Genomic DNA, 21,526 nt, shown 5'->3' with positions numbered 1-21,526 from the left:
TTCTTAGCTATTTCAGAGCTAATCTGAAAGGAAGCGAACTAATCTGTATGGAGTATACTAAATAAACATTTAAATATCACCCTTAAATGCATCTGAAGTTTAGATGACAATTGTCTATTTAAGGCAGAAGAGTTATCACACACCTATTAAACAGCACTTTACTACAGACCTACCTATGAAACATGGGATCATTTATTATATCAGAAGCAACAATAATTTTACTCTTTTTAAAACCAAACATCCAGATGAAAGCAGAGTGACACTTGTGGCACTTCTCATTCAAGTTTACATAAAAAGTGAAATGAAGGCACTGAAAGAAATGTGTAAAATCCAGAAATGATGTGGACAAGACACCCTGAATGCTCACAAACAGTGAAATAAAACACAGTTCTTGAAACTTTCTTCTGACCCATGAATGTAAACTGTTTAAAATATTTAGAGTCCACCAGGCACTTATAATATTTTCCCTTTTATCCCTGTTAGTTCTAGTACAAAGCCATTGTGTGGGTTGAAGACATACCACACAGTGACAATGATTAATTTCTGGATACTCAGTCAAGAGATATTATTGTACTGTGCAACTGTGTTTATGGCTCTTAGGGCAGCTGTTAAAAAACAAAACAACACAAAAATACAGCACAGGAGAATATACACAAACTTTAAAGCACATGAGTGTTCTCCACAGTTCCAAAAGTAATCCAGGCATCTGAAAACCAAAACTGCTCATTAATAATCATCTGAAAAGGAAAAGGCAGAGGACATGGTAGGGTTAAGAAACACAAAATAGGACACAATGTCTGATTTTAAAATATATTATTTGATAAGACCAACATACTCAAATTCAATGCCTAGGAAGACTAGCATGTATTTTTTAAATACCCACCTCTTTATTAGAGAGTAGTCAAAACCATTATACAAAACATTTACTCATATGACAGAAGAGATTCAAATCAAGTTCTGGATGTCATACACCAGACAAAAGAGCATGGTTAATTTAAAATAGCCCTAAATCCTTTAGCCAAGAGAGGAGCTTTGGCAGAAAAACAGTGGAACTGAGCCATTTTACCCTGATACACAGAGCGTGCCAGGGGTGGCAGGGGTCTGCCTGATGGAACACACAGAGCTGTGAGGAGACACACAACATATGTGGTACTGTAGCACAGCATCTCTTGGATGCCAGCATTTGCTTCCGTCTCCTCTCCTTCCCTGACCCATCGAAAATGTCAGGCAAAGCAGAAGAACCAAATTCTGGAGCAGTCAGTTTAGTTTTGACAAATAACTAGTGGTTTAAAAAAAAAAAAAAAAAAGAGGAAGAAATGGATAAAATTGAATTAGTTAGTACCCATTAGGTTTTGGCAGCAAAACAGTATTTCTGCCACCATAAATCAGTTCACTGCAAGCATGAGCAGAAATATATGGAAATCAATACCTTCTTAAAAAAAAGAAACACAAAACCAAACCAACAAAACCCACAAAAGTAGACAGGAAATTTCTAATAATCCTTGTAAGCAATCTAGTAAATGTCTGGACAGGCTGTGCGATTGTGGGGAGAGTATTTCTGATGTTAACACATAATGGATAAAAATGGATGGCTTGAGTTTCCAGATCCAACCACCCAGGTCCAGAGGACACCATGCTCGTGCTGCACTTGAGCAGAGGCAGGTTTACCGCACTGGCAGCACTTGGAGCAACAGGAAAGTTCAGTTGCTTTGACTCATGAGCAAGCTGTGGCAACATCCCTTCTTCTCTTTCAGGGTTGTCTTCTGATCATCTGTGAATGAGTGTTCCTTCTGCCCTTGGGGACCATCCTGATAAAGTCTTCAGAAGACATTTCTGTTCCTTTCCCAGGCATTTCAAAGGGTGGCCATATTGTTCCCACTTTCCAGTGTCCATCTCGGACAAGCTCTGTGGTCATCTTGGCAGCCTGGCAGAGTATGAACCACCGTGGTCTTGCAAAGTTGCCTTCTCTGGACTTTGTCACCCGCAGAAGTGATATATCTGCCATAATCACCACTGCCTGTAACAAGTTCAGCAACATTAACTGCACTGTCCCTACACTCATGCCCAGAACAATCAACGCCATCCTCCCCCCTCCCTGATCACGGCTTTGTGTTTTTAGCACTATCACAGACAACATCTCCACGATACTCATAAGCCATGGAGCTGCAGAACACTTTGGGAACACACCGTCCTAAATGAGTTTGGCTCTGAACAAATCTGTATACTTTTAGCAAGGTCTCTGTGCAAAAATATTTTCAAGTGCAAGACTTCTCTTTCCTACCAAAATTGCAAATCTAACAACATCTCTGCTAAGCTTCATCTTCCAGCAGTAGAAGTAACAGACAAACAAAGGAAAACCAGTTTCTAGGTTCCCACAAGCACTTGAGAAAGGTGTTTTAAAAGAACTGTGATGGTGATACATATGGACACACACACAGAGACACCTGTTTTATTTCTATTGAAGCAATCAGCACTCCCCACTCCAACCATCATTCAAAGGTTTTGCTTGCTTACAAGTGTATTTGCTGTTTACTTCTATTAAAAGTGTTTGCTCCATGAAGTACCATTATAATCATAGTGCAACCCACAGCCCAAACAGGCGTCCACAACAGACATCTGGAAATCATTTAACACTCATATTCAACTCAAGTTTAACTACAGAAAAGCAACACCCAGCAATACTCGGGCTCACCACTAAAGTGAGCTGCTAATGTTCCTTCAGCTGTACAGTGGTGGCTACACTGGTATCAAGCTATTCAAAATCACCAGTCCTTCTAATTTTCTCAGGTAGACATTTCCTGCTGTGATTCATGAATATTAAGTAAAACAGGGTGTTTAAAAACAAGAATAAGAGTATTGAGACTACTGAGAATCAATCAGTCTATGCAATATGCTTTCAAAACAGCAAATGCACATGCCATGCCCACCCTGCACTGCTGCTCACCAGTAGCCCTTGAGAAGTTGGGTGAGCTAAAGAAGCCAAGTGTGAGTCAGGTCCCAGAATTAATGACAGTATTTAAAACACCCCAATTTGAATGTGTTGGTCCAGGGAAAAGATCTGGATTATCTCTGTAAAAGTCTCACCTTCTTAAATATACAAGTCCCTGACTTGCCCACAAACATCCCTCCATGTCACACTTTCCCTCCAATCTCCCTGCATCTACAGCAGATGCACCACTGTGAAGCTTATTTCTTTACTGCTCAGCTACTCAAAATGAAGGGAAGATGAAAATAGTATGCACATCCCCCCTTATATGATCCATGACAACTTTGGAACTTTCCAGTTCCATACTCCATGTACTGAACGTCCTGGCACACCTGTGTAGTAACTTCCCCCTCTGAAGGGACTGCTCACTTAATGATAACAACCTAAGGCTGGAAACTCCCAAAGTGCAACTGTTAAAGATACCTCCCTTGAAAATCAGCAGCCGTGTCAGGCAGACTCTAGATTTTTGTAAGGACATGGCCTTGAGGATATTGCCAAGAGTTTTGATCCCAGCCCTCGCTGCTCTCTTCACAGATGCAGGAGCTGTTCTGCACGCAGCTGGCTGGCAAGTGCCTGAAGCACCTGGAGATTTTTCAGGCACTTGTCTGAATCTGTGATGGTCTCATTCTCATCGCTGTGAGGCTGGCTGCTGGGATACTTGCTGTAGTTCTTACAAATGCAAATGAAATGACAACTTTCCTTCTGAAGCAGACTTGAGAACTGCACAGCTCAGGATCTGTGCACAGCAATGTTCCTTGCTTTAGTGAAAAGGGGGACAGTGTTTAAAAGTAATGCTAAGAACTACTGTTGGAATTAAAACACAAAACAGGGCAGAGAAGGAGCATCTGAACACCAATGTTCAATGTCTTTGGAATCCGATTCCAAGCTCCTGTCATTTGCTAAATTCAGTGCCAACAATTTGACTGAGCTATAAAAGCCCTACCTAAATCAGGGCACAAGATACCAAGGCACAGGCACGAGCTACTGTGTGATATGCAGCAAAACTTCATGCACTACTGCCTCACAAAGTTAACATATTCCTGATGAAAAAGTTCTGGGAAAGCTAAAGCCTGAGCTACACCAGATGCTGTGCAGCACCTGCAGCCATAGCAGCACAGCACCTGTAGCCACCACTTCCCCCAGTCTGAATTCTTGGAAGCACAGAATATTGTTAGTTATGGTGATGGAAAACAAAAGGCAAAAGGAAAGTGCACATTTTCTTTCAAATCCCTGATAGCAACAACAAAAAATTACCTCTCTGTTCACAGAGACATACCTTTCTACTTCTTTTAGGATACATACTGTAAAGTTATATAATAATCTCTTTATAATAGCAACTGTAATAAATAATAAATATAGAAACACTACCTCCCATAACAACTAGTTTATCCAGTACCTCTCTCATCTAAAACCTGTCATAAAAAGTATGGCTAACACACAGCTTAATTTTATTTTGTAACTGCATAAGCAAAAGCTTGAAGAAAAAAATTTCTATGACTAATTGAAATACAGGTTGTAAATTCAAAATACCCTCTCTATCCAAGAGTGTGAGAAATTGATGAAAGGCTGCAGCTGAAATCTTATTCATTCTAATTGCCAAGATACTCCAGGGTTCTACTTAATTTATAGCTTCTTAATTCTCCTTTTACATTAAAGGTTAGAGAAAGTTTCAAGATAAGTATAAATGCTCAAAGTCATATTCACAGAGCCATAGACTTAATCCTCAGATTCAGCCAACAATAGCAATCACAGTAAATTAAGGAATTAAAAAATACAGGAGGACCATTTTTTTAAGGTATGATGTACAGAATGTAACAGCCAAGTCACATCAGAGGAAAGGACCATCCTCAGCCCTGGTGATACTAGTTTGTCACATTATTAACAAAAAGACAAGAACACAGACCCATGTGCCCAAAGCTTGACTCTCAAATAGGAAATCCCAGGAACTCTGGATAGTCAAACTAAAATGCATACCCAAACCTCCTCGTCAGTCCCTAGCTAGCCAGCTTGTTTGCTTGGATGCTGGGTGCTTGGATGACTGTCACCACCAGCTAGAAGGTGGCCTAATCCAAAGCCTATTGCACCCAGCTAAGAGGCACTGACTAGCAAGTGCCTTCAGTGGCTTTGGGCCAATGCATCAGAGCAACTAAACAACATGGGACTCAACAGAGAAGACATATAGCACAACATTTAAAGAACAAGCTCAAGCTATGACATGATGCTGTATATATATAAAATCTGTGAAATGTATAGAAAAGTAAACATACAGACATAAGGAACATGTAAATGATTTTGCATAAATAAATATATAGACAGAACAAACGAAGAAAGGAGGATGTATGAGTGGCAGCAACAGAAATTCCACACTTAGAACTTTCACTAGCTTCATTTTTAAAGAGTATCTATCAGCATTCTTAATGTAACAAACACAACACACATATAATCTCCTAAATGGATTTTACTCTAATGGGTTACTGATGAGATCGGCATCTGCCAAACCATCCACATATTTCATTAGAATAAAAAGCTATGGAAGAAACATGCATTAGATGATTAATAAAAAAATACCCCACAAAACACAAAAATTGATTGAGACTGAAGTTCAGTAGCATTGTGTTCCTTAACAGAAAAAAAAGACCATAATTAAAAATTAACAAATGGTAAATGTCCTGAGCTATTCTATCAGTGCTTTTTGCCTTCAAGGCGTGCTCTTTACTCACAGTAGCAACCAGTATTCACATACACAACCCAACACTACTCAAAAGATTTTGCAATGAGTTCTCTAATCCTTTTCACCCTGCTGTATCAGCAAAAATCATGAGATTTATATTGCAAAAGATTATTGTGACACAGAAAAGTATTCTGTTGCTAAAAAATAAAGACATGAATACGCATCAACAGTGATTCAGCATAGCACACAAACAAAATTCACCCTGGCTGGTGATGATTTGGAGCCTACAAGCCTTCCTTTCAAAGCAAAATTGTGCAGGCACTATTTTTAAATATCTGCTTGTAAGCGCAAACATTTGCCTATTTGCAATGGATTTCTAGAAGCAGCCACTTATCACATCTAATCAAATTAGCAGATCAAATTCTCCTTGTTAGGAGGGAGTGGAATGACGCAGCAGCACTGTTCGGAGATGATGCAGAAGCACTGGTGGACAGGCAGCAGGAGCAAAGCACCCTGATGTAGGGGCTGGTGGGCATAGTTAAAAGGGACATGTAAAGCTCTCACTCTCCAAGGATTGTCTTGCCTGAAGCAGAAATCCTTCTGGTGCAACGTTCATCAGAAGATCCCTGCCAGCAGGGTTCCTGGAGAACTCTGCTGCCCCAGAACAAGAAAGGTGAATTACGAAAGGCACAAGTTACTCATAATAATGAAAAATACCTCTGAAAAGATACACTTGTACCTCTTCAGAGCAATGCAGTTTGCCTTCAAGCAATACAGAAACTCACATGTTCAGCCATGAGCACAGAAATTTAAAGCAGGAGAACTGGTGATCACTCCCAATCATCAGCCCTCTCTGAAGCTGCCACCCTGTGCACCAGCACTGTAAAGCACGTGAAGCCCTTTTATGTTATATTCACACATTTTCTCACAATGGCCTCTGCCTCACTTCCCAAACACTAAACCCCACATTTCAGCACCATTCTGGTGAGGATCCTATTCCATCTCATCGAACTAAGGCTACTCAAACCCAACAGCCAGGATGGCACATAAATCACAGCACTTCATGTGCAACATCACCGGTGATTCCCACAACTCCCTGCAAAGAACTGGAAACAACATATGGGATTGGTAACCGTTTCCAGCCACTGAAGCTTCATCTGCCTCTCTTTCTGAGTCAGTATCCCAACTGCATAGAAAGTGGGTCTGATGCCAAACCAAGAGACATGTCAGGAGGTTTCATTCAATTATTTTCATAAACAGTTTTGATAACATTTCCTGAAAGGCATGACACAACAGGCAGAATATTATTCACACCAAGTCGCTCTCTTTTCACAACTTAAGCATTCGTAATATTTACTTCCAGCATAAAATGGTGGAACTTTTAAAAACAGATTTCTTTTATGGAGAGACCATCTGTTTACAAACTTCTAAACAGAAGATAATTTTCTACTCATTGCTACTCAATGCTATGCATTGCTACTCATGATTGCCTAAAGCTAGCTGGAGCCATTGACAGCTCTAATAAATAAATAAATCAATCACAAGAAAAAAAAACCCTAACAACTAATCCAAACGACTGCAGTTCAAAACACTGGCAGAGAAAGTCAGAGGGAGTGGGGATAATTTTACAATGATAATATTGGAAAGACAGCAGCTAGTCAGCAAACAGACAAGAGATTCTTTTGTTGCATGGCCAAATTAACTCAGTAAGCAACAGCACGATGTACTAAAAGTCATCATAAATAACTTTTTTTATGGTGGTCAGCCAAAACCTGTTAAACTGTGGATTGTGGCATCCCTGAAGGAATCAGGAATGAAAAAGAAAGCTTCTGTTTAGATGCAACTGTGCTAGCAATCACCAGCAACAGAAGCAGTACATGACATTTTAATGGATGCTTTATAACAGTCTAAGCATTTTGAAGTTTGCTTGTGTGGCAAAAACTCTTTAATGTTGTGTATGGATTTGAAAAAGAGAGCAGTTACTTGCCCCAAGATTAAATTTGATATACTACGTGTGTGCTATTTGTCATTGAAGAAAGTAGCTCATACATGACAGCCAAGCTAATTCAGACTTTTAATAGATAATATAATCTTAATGGGCAACATATCCTTTCATTACTGTCACTTAATGTACTTTCAAATGCTCCTGTGCCCCTTCTCAAACAGAATTTGCCCACCGAGACCGCAGTGCCCTGTCAGGTAATTCAGTACTCGGCAGCAAGATGTTAAACAGTAATCTATAAATACAAATTGCAAAAAATAATGTCTCACAAAGTAAAGAGCAAGCTCCTGAAAAAACTCTGAGTTAAGGCCTCCAGGATGGCAACTTGTCTTTTGCAGACTACTTATATAAACGCAGCCATACAGCCCTCTACTTTGCAATGCATAGGGAGGAAAAGATTTTCCTAAATTCTGAGTACCAACAGCAGCCTGCTATGAACAGATGCCTGCCTGACCTACACTGCAGTTATCCTGGGTGCCAAATCTGGTCTCTTGCTCACACTGCACTGAGCAGGTTACAAAGCCTTAGCACAGCGCTCCCCACCTGACAACTGCTGCCTTGCAAGCACGCAGCTTCTGCTGTTACATTTGTCACATTCTACAGATTAGCTAAAAAATTGTGGCCCAATTTAGGTATTAATAGTACTACATTGTATGCCTCTAATTACCAGTGTCCACCAAGAGCATTTACAGAGAGCGTTTAAACCGTGGCTACTCTTCAACGAGTTTTCTCCACAAACTATGCTTCTAATTCCTGCTCTGTTCATTTTTATGCCTTATTGTTTCAAAATACAATGCTTCAAAATTGCAAATTACATCTGGCTCAAGGGCTGATTATAAGAAATACTAGCACTTCTGCCTCTGCGTGAATAACTCTGATAATAATGAGAAATTGATTGAGCTCCAAGAAGTCCAATTGATGAGAAGGGTCAATTTGAACATTTCTATTAGCTTCTTTTGTTAAATCTAACACTTTGCCAGGCCAGAGACAAATACTGCATCTGGTTACCATGATTTTTCCCAATCGTACAGAAGTACAATTTAGAAAATGGGTACTGGTCTAAAGGCAGATCTTATAAGAAATGCTAATGAAACATAAAAACCCACCCATTTTACTGGCACTCAAGAGATGCCAGGGGGGAAGGAGGAAGGGAAAAAAGAGACAGAAAAGTTGCAAGGGAAATTTGCTTCAACACTTCTCTGGCAGAAAAGGAAAAACGAGTCTTCATAATTCCATTTTACAACTGAAACACTTGCACATATATGAGCTAGAACAAGAAAATCACTGCAGATGCTGGCTAAGCACATGCAACAGGCAGAGCAAGGAGGACACAAGTGTAAGACATGGGCTAGTTAGAGCAAGGAATTACAGGAATATTAATCCAGAAACCTAGTCTTGCAGCCTTGCAATTATACTCTATAAAAATCAACAAAGGTTGACATAAACACACAAAAAGTTAATCAAACTACTGGCAGTTCATCTGGAACCTTCCAAAGATTAAAACTTCCCCGCAGATCTCATTACCAAGAAACGTTAATAAGTCAGCACTTTTTCTGTCAATTACTGAAAATCTTTGTTGATACACATCTCCTAGAAAATAACCTCTGTAGGATAAATTAAGAAATAGGCAATTACTCTGTATCTTTAGCCTCATTCACATATTTACCCTTATAGGAGGTAGAGAAGGCACAGATGATTTCCAGCAGAGGACTACAACAACACTATAGGATCTGTGGGGTCTAACCACAATATCCTTGAAACCCAGACGAGTGTGCATTCTCTTCTTTGGTAACACCTACAACACCAAACAGCAGTTCCCCTCCCTGAGTTATGGCACTCAAGTGCTGATGGGTTTAGAGTTTTCTGCCCCATTCTAGGCTCCACAGTGCAACCTAAGTCTCCTTGGGGATAAAAAATACCCCAACCTTAAATTATAGAAATGAATAAATAATGCCAATAGGATGCTTTACAAGGTGGTCTAGAGCACAACTCAGTCAACTTACATTGAATACCCCTGAATCTACACTGTCATAAAAAAGACAGCAAAAAAAACCCAAGGCATGTTGTTTTGAAAGCTTGTTATAAAGACAGGGCTAAGGCACAGGTCATAGCCGGTGCCAAGGCTTTGGTTAGTAGACATTAAGATGCCACTGCTGGCTTCACACACCCCTGTCTGTTCTGTCAGCTGATAGCCTGCCCTGCAGCATGAAAATTTGCTTTACATACGTAGTATCTTCTGGGTGGAAAATGACGAGCAAGACTTTGCACTGCAGCTGCAGCAGCAGCAGCACCAGAACAATCTATCTCTGGAGGGGGGGTGACAAGACTCAAGTGCATGATGGCTGGGAAGTTAGTTTGTCAGCCAGTCCCTGCAGCAGCTGGTGCAGGGGCTTGCCCAGAGCTACCTGGAGCCCTGGGGACAGGCAGCATCCTATGGCTGCCAGTACTCAGAGCTCGAGCTGTCTTCACGGTGACTGCAGCTGAAATAACTATATCAGTTGTGATTGATATTGTTGACTATTTCAGGGCCAGGCTGGGAGCGAAGATTTATTTCAAAATGAAAAGGTGTACAAACCAGGACTTGCAAAGGACTAATTACAGGCCAGAGATGCTGGTTGGTGGGGAGGGGTTTTTTCAATTCATCAGCTCCTGGCACAGAAAACCTCAGGCCTGGACCAGCCCCATACATACTGACACTTTTCTTCTCACTCACACGTGCTCAGGCTCTCTAAGACATGGGCCTATATTTATTTAGAAACCCAGACAGCTGATATTTAAAATAAACTCAATCTTGACATAAAGATATCTGGTTGCTGAGACATTCTTCTCTAAATGAGATTAGCTCTGCTCATGCTCAGTGCTGCACACACTACACAGCAATTACCACTGCCATCTTAATATTTCTTCTGAATATTCAGCCTAAAATAAATCTTTTTTTAAAAATACCAATGAAAATGGCACTGTCTTCACATTTTATTTATCTCACATAAAGAGTTTTCCTCCTTTTGCAGCTATCAAAGGCAAACAGAAGTAGTAAAGCATTTGGAACTCCACAAATTACACTTAAAGATGATAATGCTGTTGGCATCACTACCTGCTCAGCAACATCAGAGAAAATAAATACTTTAATACTGTGTCTGAAACTCCTGCTTGCAACAGGATGTTGTGCTCTGAATTTCAGCACTCTGGGTTAAAGACAAAGATAACATCTGTAATAACATTGTGAAATAGTTGAGATTTATTTGTGGCATGTTGCTGTTGAAATGTGTAATAGCAATTCAGCTTACGTTCTAAATGCTGCTGGCACACCTAGTGTTGAATATGCTAGAAGCATTTGCAATTGGTACCAAAAGATGCTACTTTCATTAGTGTGGTACTCAAAAATGCTGATACAGCTAAGATTCTAGGTGCATTTTTGTTAAGTCCTCTTTGTCAGAACTTTTAGAGCTAATCCATAAACTTTCTTTGTTTGTTTGTTTCTCACTAAGTACTACCTGTAACAGCATAGCAGAGAAAAAGAAAATTTATATACATTTTTCAGTCATCTCTCCATTATCCATCCACCATCAAACTAAACTCTACAGCAGCACCTGGAAGCTCTATGTTTTTTAGCATATTTCTACAATACAGGAAAGACCACAGGACATCAGAGCCCTTGGTGAGATTAGCATGGACAAGGTATTAGGTAATTTTTAAAATGAGTTCCTTCTGAAAGCTTAAGCAACTTGCCAAGCTCCAGGAGATGTCTGTATTGCAAGCACAAACGTTAAGAGCTGACTCTGCATGCTCCATTGACAAAGCCAGGTCTATGAAGTAAATATATCTACTGAACTAGTTATTTCTAACAGAGAATTTCTCTACCAAAACAGAATTACCAACTACTTTCAATTTATAACACAAACCCTTTTGTAAATGGCCAAATATAATGGCTATTATACTTGTTGAAAATAGTTAAACCCACCAAGTAATTCCTTGAAACCGTACTGTGGTTCTTTTTCCTTTTAAGACTAGGAGTTGCAAGACTGATATCCAAAAAGTTCTGAGAAAAAGTACTAACATTTGTAGAAATCATGAATTTACACTCTGCAGAAGCAAACATTGCAAAATTTGCTATTAACCACATCATCAGCAAGCCCCAACATACACTGTAAAACTAGTTCATGAAGTGCATTCCAGCAGGGCCTATTTTACAAGCATTTACAGCCTTTTCTTGCACTCCTGCTTATTGTAAGTTTGCACAGAAGCAGTAAAAGTTAATATGCAGTGGAACACTACATTAACTACTGAAATGTTATTGCACATCAAAAAGGTTTACTGCCACTTTGCAAACATGCTTACCTGAGTGCCATAAAATACTGCCATAATGAGTCAGATCTACTGCAGTGCATTGCAATCAAGTCTCCACACTGCCAATGTAAAAGCAGCTCCTTGATACAAAAGTCATTCTACACAATCTCTGAAGTACATTTTTGTATATGATATGCTACACATTTTGTTAAGTATTTTGGAACTGGCTAAGTACACCCCAAATTGTCAGTAACAATGGGCAAATGGCCCTGAACAGAGTATACACACACTGTGTTCTGTACCTGAGCACAATGCCACCTCCTCAAGAGATCCTTGGGCTGCAGACCTCTCTAAGTCTGGAAAACAGACCTGGGAGGAGCTGCCATACAGTCACCCTGTTCTGGTACCCCACACTCTTGTGAGCTACTAATGACCACTGTCAGAGGCAGGTATTGGGGTACAGTGACTTATCATTAAGCTCTGTGTGACTTCTCATCCTCAGGTTCTTACATTAAACTCCAGAGAATCTACCAAACATGGAAGGAAATAACAGCAATACTTTCTCCAAAAGTAACATTAACTCCTTTCCTTTGTGACTGCCTGACTACAAATGCATGAGGTTTTACTTGAGATGCAAATGAAAAGCACCATCATTAACACAACGCCAATTTTAGGGTTTTAGTTCAAAAACAGGTGACATTTTCTGGTGCAGCATGAAAAAAGAGAAAGGAAGGTTTCTGCAAACTGTTTCTTCTTCAGTCCCACAGAAAACAGTCACCTTTTCTAGCTCAGTGGATCACATCAGACACTATTAGGTATCATATCAACCAGTCAAGCTTGGTATCCTAATAGTTGTCAGTACAAGACAATTTAGAGTAAGATGCTTGGAAGCACAGTAAAAATAACCTGTTTACTGATACCTGCTTCCCAAACACTTAGCATGCAATGGGTGGCTCACAGCCACAAATGCATGCTCAGCTGTGTTATCTCCCATATCCATAGTGTTCAAAGAACTGTGGGGGCAGTAAATCCCTGAGCATAATCACAAAGCATGAAAATCCTTGAAAATTTAAACTTTTTGAATGGCAATCTTACTGTACATCCACATGGTTTTGCTTCATGAGAAACATGTTGATTCATTCAATTCTTTTGTACCAGTGATTATTCACCATATCTTGTTCCCGTCTCCCTTTAACTGAGGACAAATACTTTTCACCAACAGAGTGGTTAAGCACTGGAACAAGCTGCTGAGAGGGGCTGCTGAGCCTCCATCCTTGGAGATATTCGAAACTCAACTGGGTGTGACACTCAGCTGATGAAACATTGAAGCAGGACGGCTGTGAGCAGGAGTTGAACCAAGCAGAGACCCCTTCCCACCAGAGTCCCTCTAAAACTGTAGTATTTTCAGTATCTTTTCAGTTCCTCCTAATTCTACCTTTTTTTTTTCACCTCCAGAATTCATCAGCAAAGGGGAGAAAATACTACTTACACTGTTCCTAATATTTCCTTCTCTCTTAATCTTTCTACAAAACTTTAATACCTCTTTTTTTTTCTTTTTTCCTTGAAACATCAATTTAAAAGCCTGAATAAACCTTCTGAATGCCTTACACCCTCCATTATCTTACTGCATTCAGGGAAATGCAGGGGCTCACAGGGACTATTCTGGAAACCATACTGGTTGACACCCATTTTGCCATTTTCACTGAAGTGTGTTCTGTAATTCTGTCTTTAATGACTATTTCTCTGCACAAGAGTAGGGCTCGTGGAAATCCTAACAGGAGGCATCAGCCTGCCAACACGACTACAGATCATTGCTCCCGGGAAGTGAAACACAGGAGTAAGGTGAAGCTTTGCCTTTCAAAAAAGGATCAGCTGCCCTGTAGCTGCCATCTTAAGCACCTCAAGTAACTATGACTTAATAGCCTGTGCCATCTTCAGCTGTAAAATATAGTAAGTTGCATTAATTTTCATCTAAGACAACATTCCTATTCCTGTTTTTAGAAAGGATTTTCAAAGAAGACTCTGCTTTAAAAACATAATCTACAGCATCCATGATGCATACCAATGTACAGGTGCTATCAGTAGCAAATTACACCACCAAAGAACATTTCCAACAGATAATGAAACAGATGTCATTAACAGAGCTTATCATCTAGCAAATCCTTCATGTCTCAAGACAGTATTTATTTACCATTCTTTGTGAGGGACCAGCACATTGCCTAGTTAGGCTTCAATTATCACATCAGGTGGAGGCAAAAAACCCTTTCTACATGAGCTAAAACTGAAAATTCCTTTGAATCTCTGAACTGTCAACAAATTCTTCTCTGAAAAGGCTTGCTTTACAGGGATTATAAAGTAGGTGTCATCCTTGACACTTGCATTCTATATTCATCCATCAGGCCTGGAAGAGAAGTGCGGCAGAACGCCGGGCAGGATGGCGGAGGGCTCAGCTGTCACGGCGCCTGCCTCCCTCGCTTGCTTTGCAGGCAGAGATGGTGCAGTAGGTGTCAAAGGTTCTCTATTTAAACTCACTGACAAGCAAAGGAAGAATACTGGGAGAATATGTTAGCAGCCACTACGAACTCCTCTCTAGTAACAGGTCATCCTGACACTTATTTCTGCATGTTAGAAATGAAAGCCTTGATTCTATCGAAATTAAAAAGAAAAAAAAAAAACAAATCACAAATACATAGGATACACCCCCATCAGATTAACAAGTTCAAGATTCACTCTGGGAAAATCCAGTGTTAAGAATCCACTGAGCAAAGCCCTGCTTTCTGTCAGAATGACAAACTAGAAAGCCACGTAGGATTATGTTAATCTCTCGCTTCAAATCTCCCTTGCACAATCGCATACCACTGCTTTCTGTGTTTCGTTTAAAAGTCATGGAGTTTACTAACCACTTAATGAAGCTGCATTCCTTAAATCCCTGACAGATTATGTCTAGTTGTTTGGTTTAGAAACACAAGTTTGCCATTCCACTGCCCCCTGCCCCAGTGACAGCTTAAGTGAAACCCTGGCGTGTTTGGGGCTGCAGGCAATGAAACACATTTCCTCAAAGCAGCTGATTGCACAAAACCCCAGAAAACAGGAAGGTGGAAAAGTGTGGAGAGGAAGGAAGGAGCATGGCTTGCCTTTCCAAAAAAGAAAAGCTATTTTTAGTGAAGCTTATCTCCTTCAGTCCCTTGTTGGAAATAAGGAGGTGAAGAATATGAAAATGCTTTGAAAGACATTTATAAGAGCCCTGAGTAATTGTCTGCATCAAAGACAACAATTTGCTGCATGGCTGATTTCATTCGAAAGGCTTTGCTGATTCTGTGTGACCCAGTGGCCAGCTGAAACTTTGAAAATGGATCAGGATAATGCAGCCCAGAGAAGCCCAGCAAAGAAGGGTGCCATTTACAGTATCCAACTTGCAGCTAGGACAAGGACTGGGCCCCTCCCCTGAATCTTGAAAGGCTTCATGCTTAGACCTGGCAGCAAGGATTGTAATGGGGCACACATTTCTAGCTTGTGGTAGAAGAGGGGAAGCAGATGTGGACTTAATGACAGTGATGCCAGCTGGCTTATAGCAGTAACAGGAGAAAAACAGAGTGCAAATGGCCCCAGATTTCATTTACCTGAGCAACGACCCAGCTCAGTGTTCCTGATGAACGCCTGAGCACCAGCACTGCAAGCTGTTGGTGATGTTCTCAGGTGAGCATTAGCAAACCCAGCCACAATTCCGTGCACGAGCAACAGCCTTCCGAGTTTGAAATGATACAACTGGCAGGTGTTCAAGCAATACCCTCCTCCTCTGTATTCTAAGGCTCAAGATTTGTGGTGTTTTGTGCCACGAGCAGAGCACTCATGAAAAAGAAATAATTTGTAACTTTCAGAGCTTGTTCCCATGTTTTCTATTAAGTCCATACATCAGTAAATGTCATTTCCCAACAAAGACTTCTATTAGTGATGCTTCTAAGGAAAATGCCATTACTGCTGCTTCTTAAGCTACTGAATGATGAAAATCAGACCACAGATTTTATTTTATTGAGTTGAAGGTATTTGCCAGTCCTGTTGATTAGGGTATAATTCAACACTATGTTACACAACTCAGATACCTTTTTGTCATATGCCTGCTTAAGTCTGAAGGTTGTTATTAAATGTAAAAGAAGGTAATTACTAAATCAATGGTGTAACCCTTGTGACTTGCTTTTCATCTCCTCACAGACATTATGATAAGAAAACTTAAATGAAAGCCAGAATAGGCACTAGAAGTAAGTCATGTAACAAGCAACGGTAATCCATGTAGGTAATTCTCCCAAATGCCCAGTCAGAGGTCTCAGATGTTTAATGTGGTTGAAAGGTGTAATTCAAAGCTACAAATGATATGTTTATGAATCTGGACATGTGCAGTGCACCTTGGAAGCAGCTGTGTGTGGGGAGGGAAAAAGACAGCAGTATATCTGATTTCAGCTAAATAAGCTTGCAAACTAAATTATCTATTTCCTCTCACAGAACTGGAAGATACTTCAAGACTCTCAGAAATAATTCTAAGTGTAATTAAATCTAATTAGGATTAGAATTTAATAGTAATCTGGGAATATTTAATTTGCATTGGCTATCCTACAACAGTTGAGAAGAACTAAAGATCAGTTACCATACATTATGGCTTTACATCTCTATCAGCCTTAGGGGCCAGATCTTGAAATACACAGCCTCCAGTACTAGAAACACAAATGTCTTGTTCCCTGAATTTCAATGCACAGTGCTTATGTCCTGCACTGAAAAGTTATGTTCATGTGGGACTGCCTCACAGAATCATGGTTCAGGGACAAGCACAGAGGAAAACTATACATGGATTGAGGAAGCTGAGGAAAGATGTCGAGCTACCACTTCAGTTGCCTATTACGTCATCAGTGCAGTCACCCAGGAATAAACATGAATGAAGTACAGGGATCGTAAGTGATCAGCAGCACTCCAGATGTGTTATTTCATCATCATCCAAACCCTACAAATGAGAACAATCTCAAATCTTCCTATTTTACATCCTGAGGGGATCCACTTTCATAAATTAACTCTATACATGACAGGGGCAAGAGGAGGGGAAGAATGTGGCACAAACAATTCTTCTCTCTCAAGAGAGAAATGTCAGAGAAGCACACAACACAGAAGCCCATCAAATTAATGTATCCCTACCAGCACTAATTGCAGATGCATTGTTTGAAACTGTGTAGTCTCTTTCTTAAGGCAGCACTGCAATAACTTCTGTATCAACTGATTGTCAAGGTGATTTTTATCAAGAAGCAGAAATTAGTAAGCATATTTTACATTGCATTTGGAGAAGCATACAGATCTTCATAAAATTCTGACATCAACATATATATCCACTTGTGCCCTCTTAGTAGTGAAACAACAAAAAAACGGAGAACTTCGTATCAGCTTCCCAAAAACTATTTGTTCAGCTGGCAGTGGCCATCCAGGTACCTCCTAAATGCCAGCAACAGAGAAGAAGGAACTGCGTGACCTCTCCTTTGGTATGGGATTACAGCCACAGGACATTGCATGTGATCCAACTGAAGGGATAAAAGGACAGGAATGATGCAACTCTGCAGCTAAACCAAATACACTCAGGTGTAAGCAAAGCTCTGCATCTCCTCTAATAGATCACTATTTTTGTTCAACACTCTTCTATATCAGCTTCTGCCCTATATTCACCTGTGAAGAGAGACTTCTCAGCCAAATGACAAATTTGAAGAGATTATTCTGTTCTGCCCTGAAATGTCAGTTTGAAAAGAGAACTACACACATACTCAGACAGATTTATTTCGCAGTGAGAAGGGTGAACTTTCAGACTGTCCACAGCCCACTGTCCTCTGGAAATCACAGAAGCTGTGTGTGTCAGAGTCACACGGACTGCACCCTGCATCTTATAGTTCTCCTTCATGGGCACCTCAATCCTCTTCCCTACTGCTTGTTTGATACAAGCAGTAAAACAATGGAAGTGTTTAGAAGACTTATTCATGACTTTAAGCTGCTATCTGAATCATCCTGGGATTTCTTAGAAATGATGACTAGACACTGAAGGATAAATGTCACCCAGGGTTCTCTAAGTGGGAGTTTCCATGCTACTGTACAGTTTAATGAAGATCCCAGTAGCAAATCCTAAGATTTTAACTGAAGGCAAGGAGACTTATTTTTATGCATCACATTGACTCTACTTTATGAGCTGCCAGTTTGCATACAGGCAATAAAAAAGCCCTTTGGCTAAATACAGACATTGGAATAAAGTGTCAGTTAACAGTAATTTCATCCCACAAGCGCTTTTGCCCACACAACCTAATGAAGAAAGATTATTTTAAGATAAGAGCACTGAAAAGGAAGGGGGGGGGGGAAGTGAAAAGGAGAAAAGAAAAAGAACTACAAGGAAATCAGAGTGTTGCACTGAACCAAAACATCCAGTTATGCTTTGATCATGGCTTGAATTTTAAATGTTAGTCATCATTATTTTCTATCGTACAACTGCTTTCAGTGATTACTTGATACCTATGATGTGTGTCGGCTGTACAGAAAAACAAAGCAGGTTATAGGCAGAAGTAGTAGCTTATCTTGCAGACATAATATAGCCCATCTCTCAAACATTATTGAGAAGCCTGTCAACAAAGCAAATCAAGCACTGAGTTGAAGCATAATGCTTAATTCCCTCAATCAGCATATTCCTGCTTGCCAGGAGCACCTCTCTTGGGTGGGCTGACAAGGTGCAAGTTAATTTACAGATCCAGGAGGAGTTGACTGCATCCAGATAGCACTGCTCCCACGTTAATTAAGAGGAGACTGAAAAGTAAAGTTCACTCAGAAATGGTAGTGAGGAAAAAAAATAACTCAAGAAGACACTGACTGTTATGGAGAGCAAACAGCAAAGTGAACATCAAATCTTTCTGTCAGTCAAATTACTGCTCTTTCCAGATTAAAGATTTCAGAAGTGTTGTATCAAGCATGCAGACAAGGTGACTTCCTAGTGCCAGAGCACCTGATTAAAATTGGTATTAATTTCCACTTCCACTCTTGTTTCCACCTAGACCATTCAAAGCCACACAATAGCACCACGCAATAGGCTCTGAGGCTGGAGGGCAGAGAGGAGCCAGCAGGCTCCCCACCAAGCTGGCTCTGTGCAACTGGAAGGCTCATCTCTAGGGATGGGACTATCTGCAAGTCAGCCCTTCGTCTCCTATCAAATCTTGCAAAATGAAGCAGCTGTCTCACAGGTCCTCTGAGTACTGGGAATGTTACACAGGAGGAAGCTGAAGTCCAACGAGCCGCACAAGCTTTCTAGATGCTGGAAACTCTTTCTGACTGAACTCATGACAGCATTCATAGCATTCAGTAAGTTACTTAGAACCCATAGAATTTATCATGATTTCACCTGTTGTTTCTGATGTATAAAAATGCCAAAGACTGAAGGAAATAGCCAATCAACATTTCCTATCTCCTACCTTCCATCCTCCCACAGTGCAGGGTGCAACCCTCTGCTTCAGTCTTGAATTTAGGCAGGCAAATGCCCAGAAGGTGCAAGCATCCCTGCTGAGACTTGCCAGCAATCAGGCTGAAGAGCTCTCTTCCTATCTGACACATGGAACTATCTCCTATGACTCCTTTGGTGTTTTGTGGCATAGGCAGTCTAACAACCTGATATTATTTTGCATTTTCTAAACACATTTGTAACTAATTTTCAAAATAATGACTTTTTCCCCCCCTGCTTAACAAATATTTTCTAATTAACTATTTTTTTCTGCTAAGTTTGTAATACAATTCACAGAAATAGAACAACTCTCAAGAACCTCTGCAGTTACAACCTTGGTTCAATTAATGTTTTACAGGACAAAGAATGAAAGTTAACTGAAACTCCATTCATGTTTTCAAAGCAGAATCATTGTATATACTCTTTAAAATACTGTTACCTCACCTCAAAATTAAATAATGAATCACTGCATATACAGAGAAAACAAACACTGCCTTAAAATTGTTTTCTCTTGCAAATGTGTTTATTTACTCTAGCTAGCTAAAAGAAAAGACTGATATTCTTGCTCTCCTACCCCTTACCATAAGTGATCAAAGGTGCTTGTCATGCTTCACCATCTACTTAGAACAGCAGGGTGTCCCTCAGCAGTCTGCTTCTTCCAGATCACTTATGTCTGCTGGAGAGATGACTCCTTCCAAAAAAAAAAATCACTACTTGGTAAAAATCAAGGCTTTTACTGACCCTTTCTCCAGACCATGACTTCTCAGAGCACACCACCTTATTTAGATCCTTTTTTCCTTGAGAGGAGCATGCTGTTTTTCAATCTCAAACTGATTCATCCCTTTCACATGTTACCAAACAGTCTTCATAGTAGAGCAAATATAAAGCCACTCATTTAGTAACACATAAACTTTGGGTACAGTATTAGGAACAGCACAGTTGAAAAACAAAACAAAACAAACAAACAACAACAACAAAAAACACAAAAGAAGCTAGATTTGTTTGACCTGGTAAAGGGTGTGTACACTACTGAGACATCACCAAAGACTCTTTACAAGACCAAAAAGTTTGTTACTTAAACCCATTATTGACTTTGCAGCCCTTTACCCTTCCAGCCACCTCCTTCTCATCCACTCTAAGCTGTTACCCTTTCATGACACCAACAGACTCATGGAGAGATCAGCCTATGTATCATGTATACACTTGTACAGTAAAACATGGCCTCAGCAGTCACAACAGAAACAAATAAACAAAAGATGAGACTTGTTTTTATAATTGATTCCACCTTTGATTGCAAAGCACCTACCTGAACATGTCTCCTAAGCCTTTCAGCATTCCTTTCTTTGCCTTAATTTTATCCTTCTCTTTATCTCGATCTTTCTTCTTTTCCTTTCCAGTCTTTTTTCTGTCACCTTTATCTTGGCTTCCATTCATCTGTCTCTCCAATGAGTGGGATGGCTGGTCACTTGCTGTGGACACAGATTCTCTACCAGATCTTGAACTCTCTTCTGTGTCTTCCTCCACTGAAAGCACATGGCAAGAAACATCAGTAGGGAGAAGAAGAATCAACAAGGGCAGGCTTTTTGGTATACTGAGTAAAGTATTTTGAAACAGGGTATATGCACAACTACAAAATACTTAAAAAAAACCCAATCAAACAGTATCTGCTCATGCTGGAGTTTTCTGGAATGTTCACTTGTACTATTAAACTCCTATAGCAAGGAATTCACCTTTGCAGAACACTCTGCAAAACACAATTCATGCTTTGTGGGTCCTCTGAATAATTTATGGATTAACAAAGAGGATTAGCAAAGTGATGTTAATTGGCTTATTTAGTTTCAGTATCTAAATCAGTTGAGGAGAGCTTTAGAAATATCTGCAAGGAGAAACAACAGCAATGCAGTAAACCCTGTAAGTAAATTCTTATAAATACTCATAAACCTATGAAAGTCATTAAGGACTCTCAACCCTCAATGCAAGCCTTAACAGAGCATTTCTTCTGCTGCAGGTAACAACAGTGGTTTTGTCACAGCATTCCACTTCCTAGAGCAATTTAAAACACAATGACCAAAAGAAACAACC

At 40.1% G+C, this 21,526-nt stretch overlaps 1 protein-coding gene across 8 annotated transcripts in view; it reads right to left on the bottom strand.

Annotated features, from left to right (window-relative positions):
- Positions 1–21,526, bottom strand: part of PARD3 (par-3 family cell polarity regulator) — a 415,339-nt gene that overhangs the window by 112,949 nt on the left and 280,864 nt on the right. For all 8 annotated transcript variants that reach the window (XM_054389981.1, XM_054389984.1, XM_054389980.1 and 5 more), the window contains one exon: positions 20,751–20,967. In XM_054389981.1, the coding sequence (XP_054245956.1) occupies positions 20,751–20,967 (217 nt within the window). The remainder of the gene's footprint in view (positions 1–20,750; positions 20,968–21,526) is intronic.

This window comes from Indicator indicator, chromosome 20 (genome assembly GCF_027791375.1).
Source record: "Indicator indicator isolate 239-I01 chromosome 20, UM_Iind_1.1, whole genome shotgun sequence".
In the NCBI taxonomy this organism is placed as follows: domain Eukaryota; kingdom Metazoa; phylum Chordata; class Aves; order Piciformes; family Indicatoridae; genus Indicator; species Indicator indicator.
This window is presented reverse-complemented; position numbering and strand designations above follow the sequence as displayed.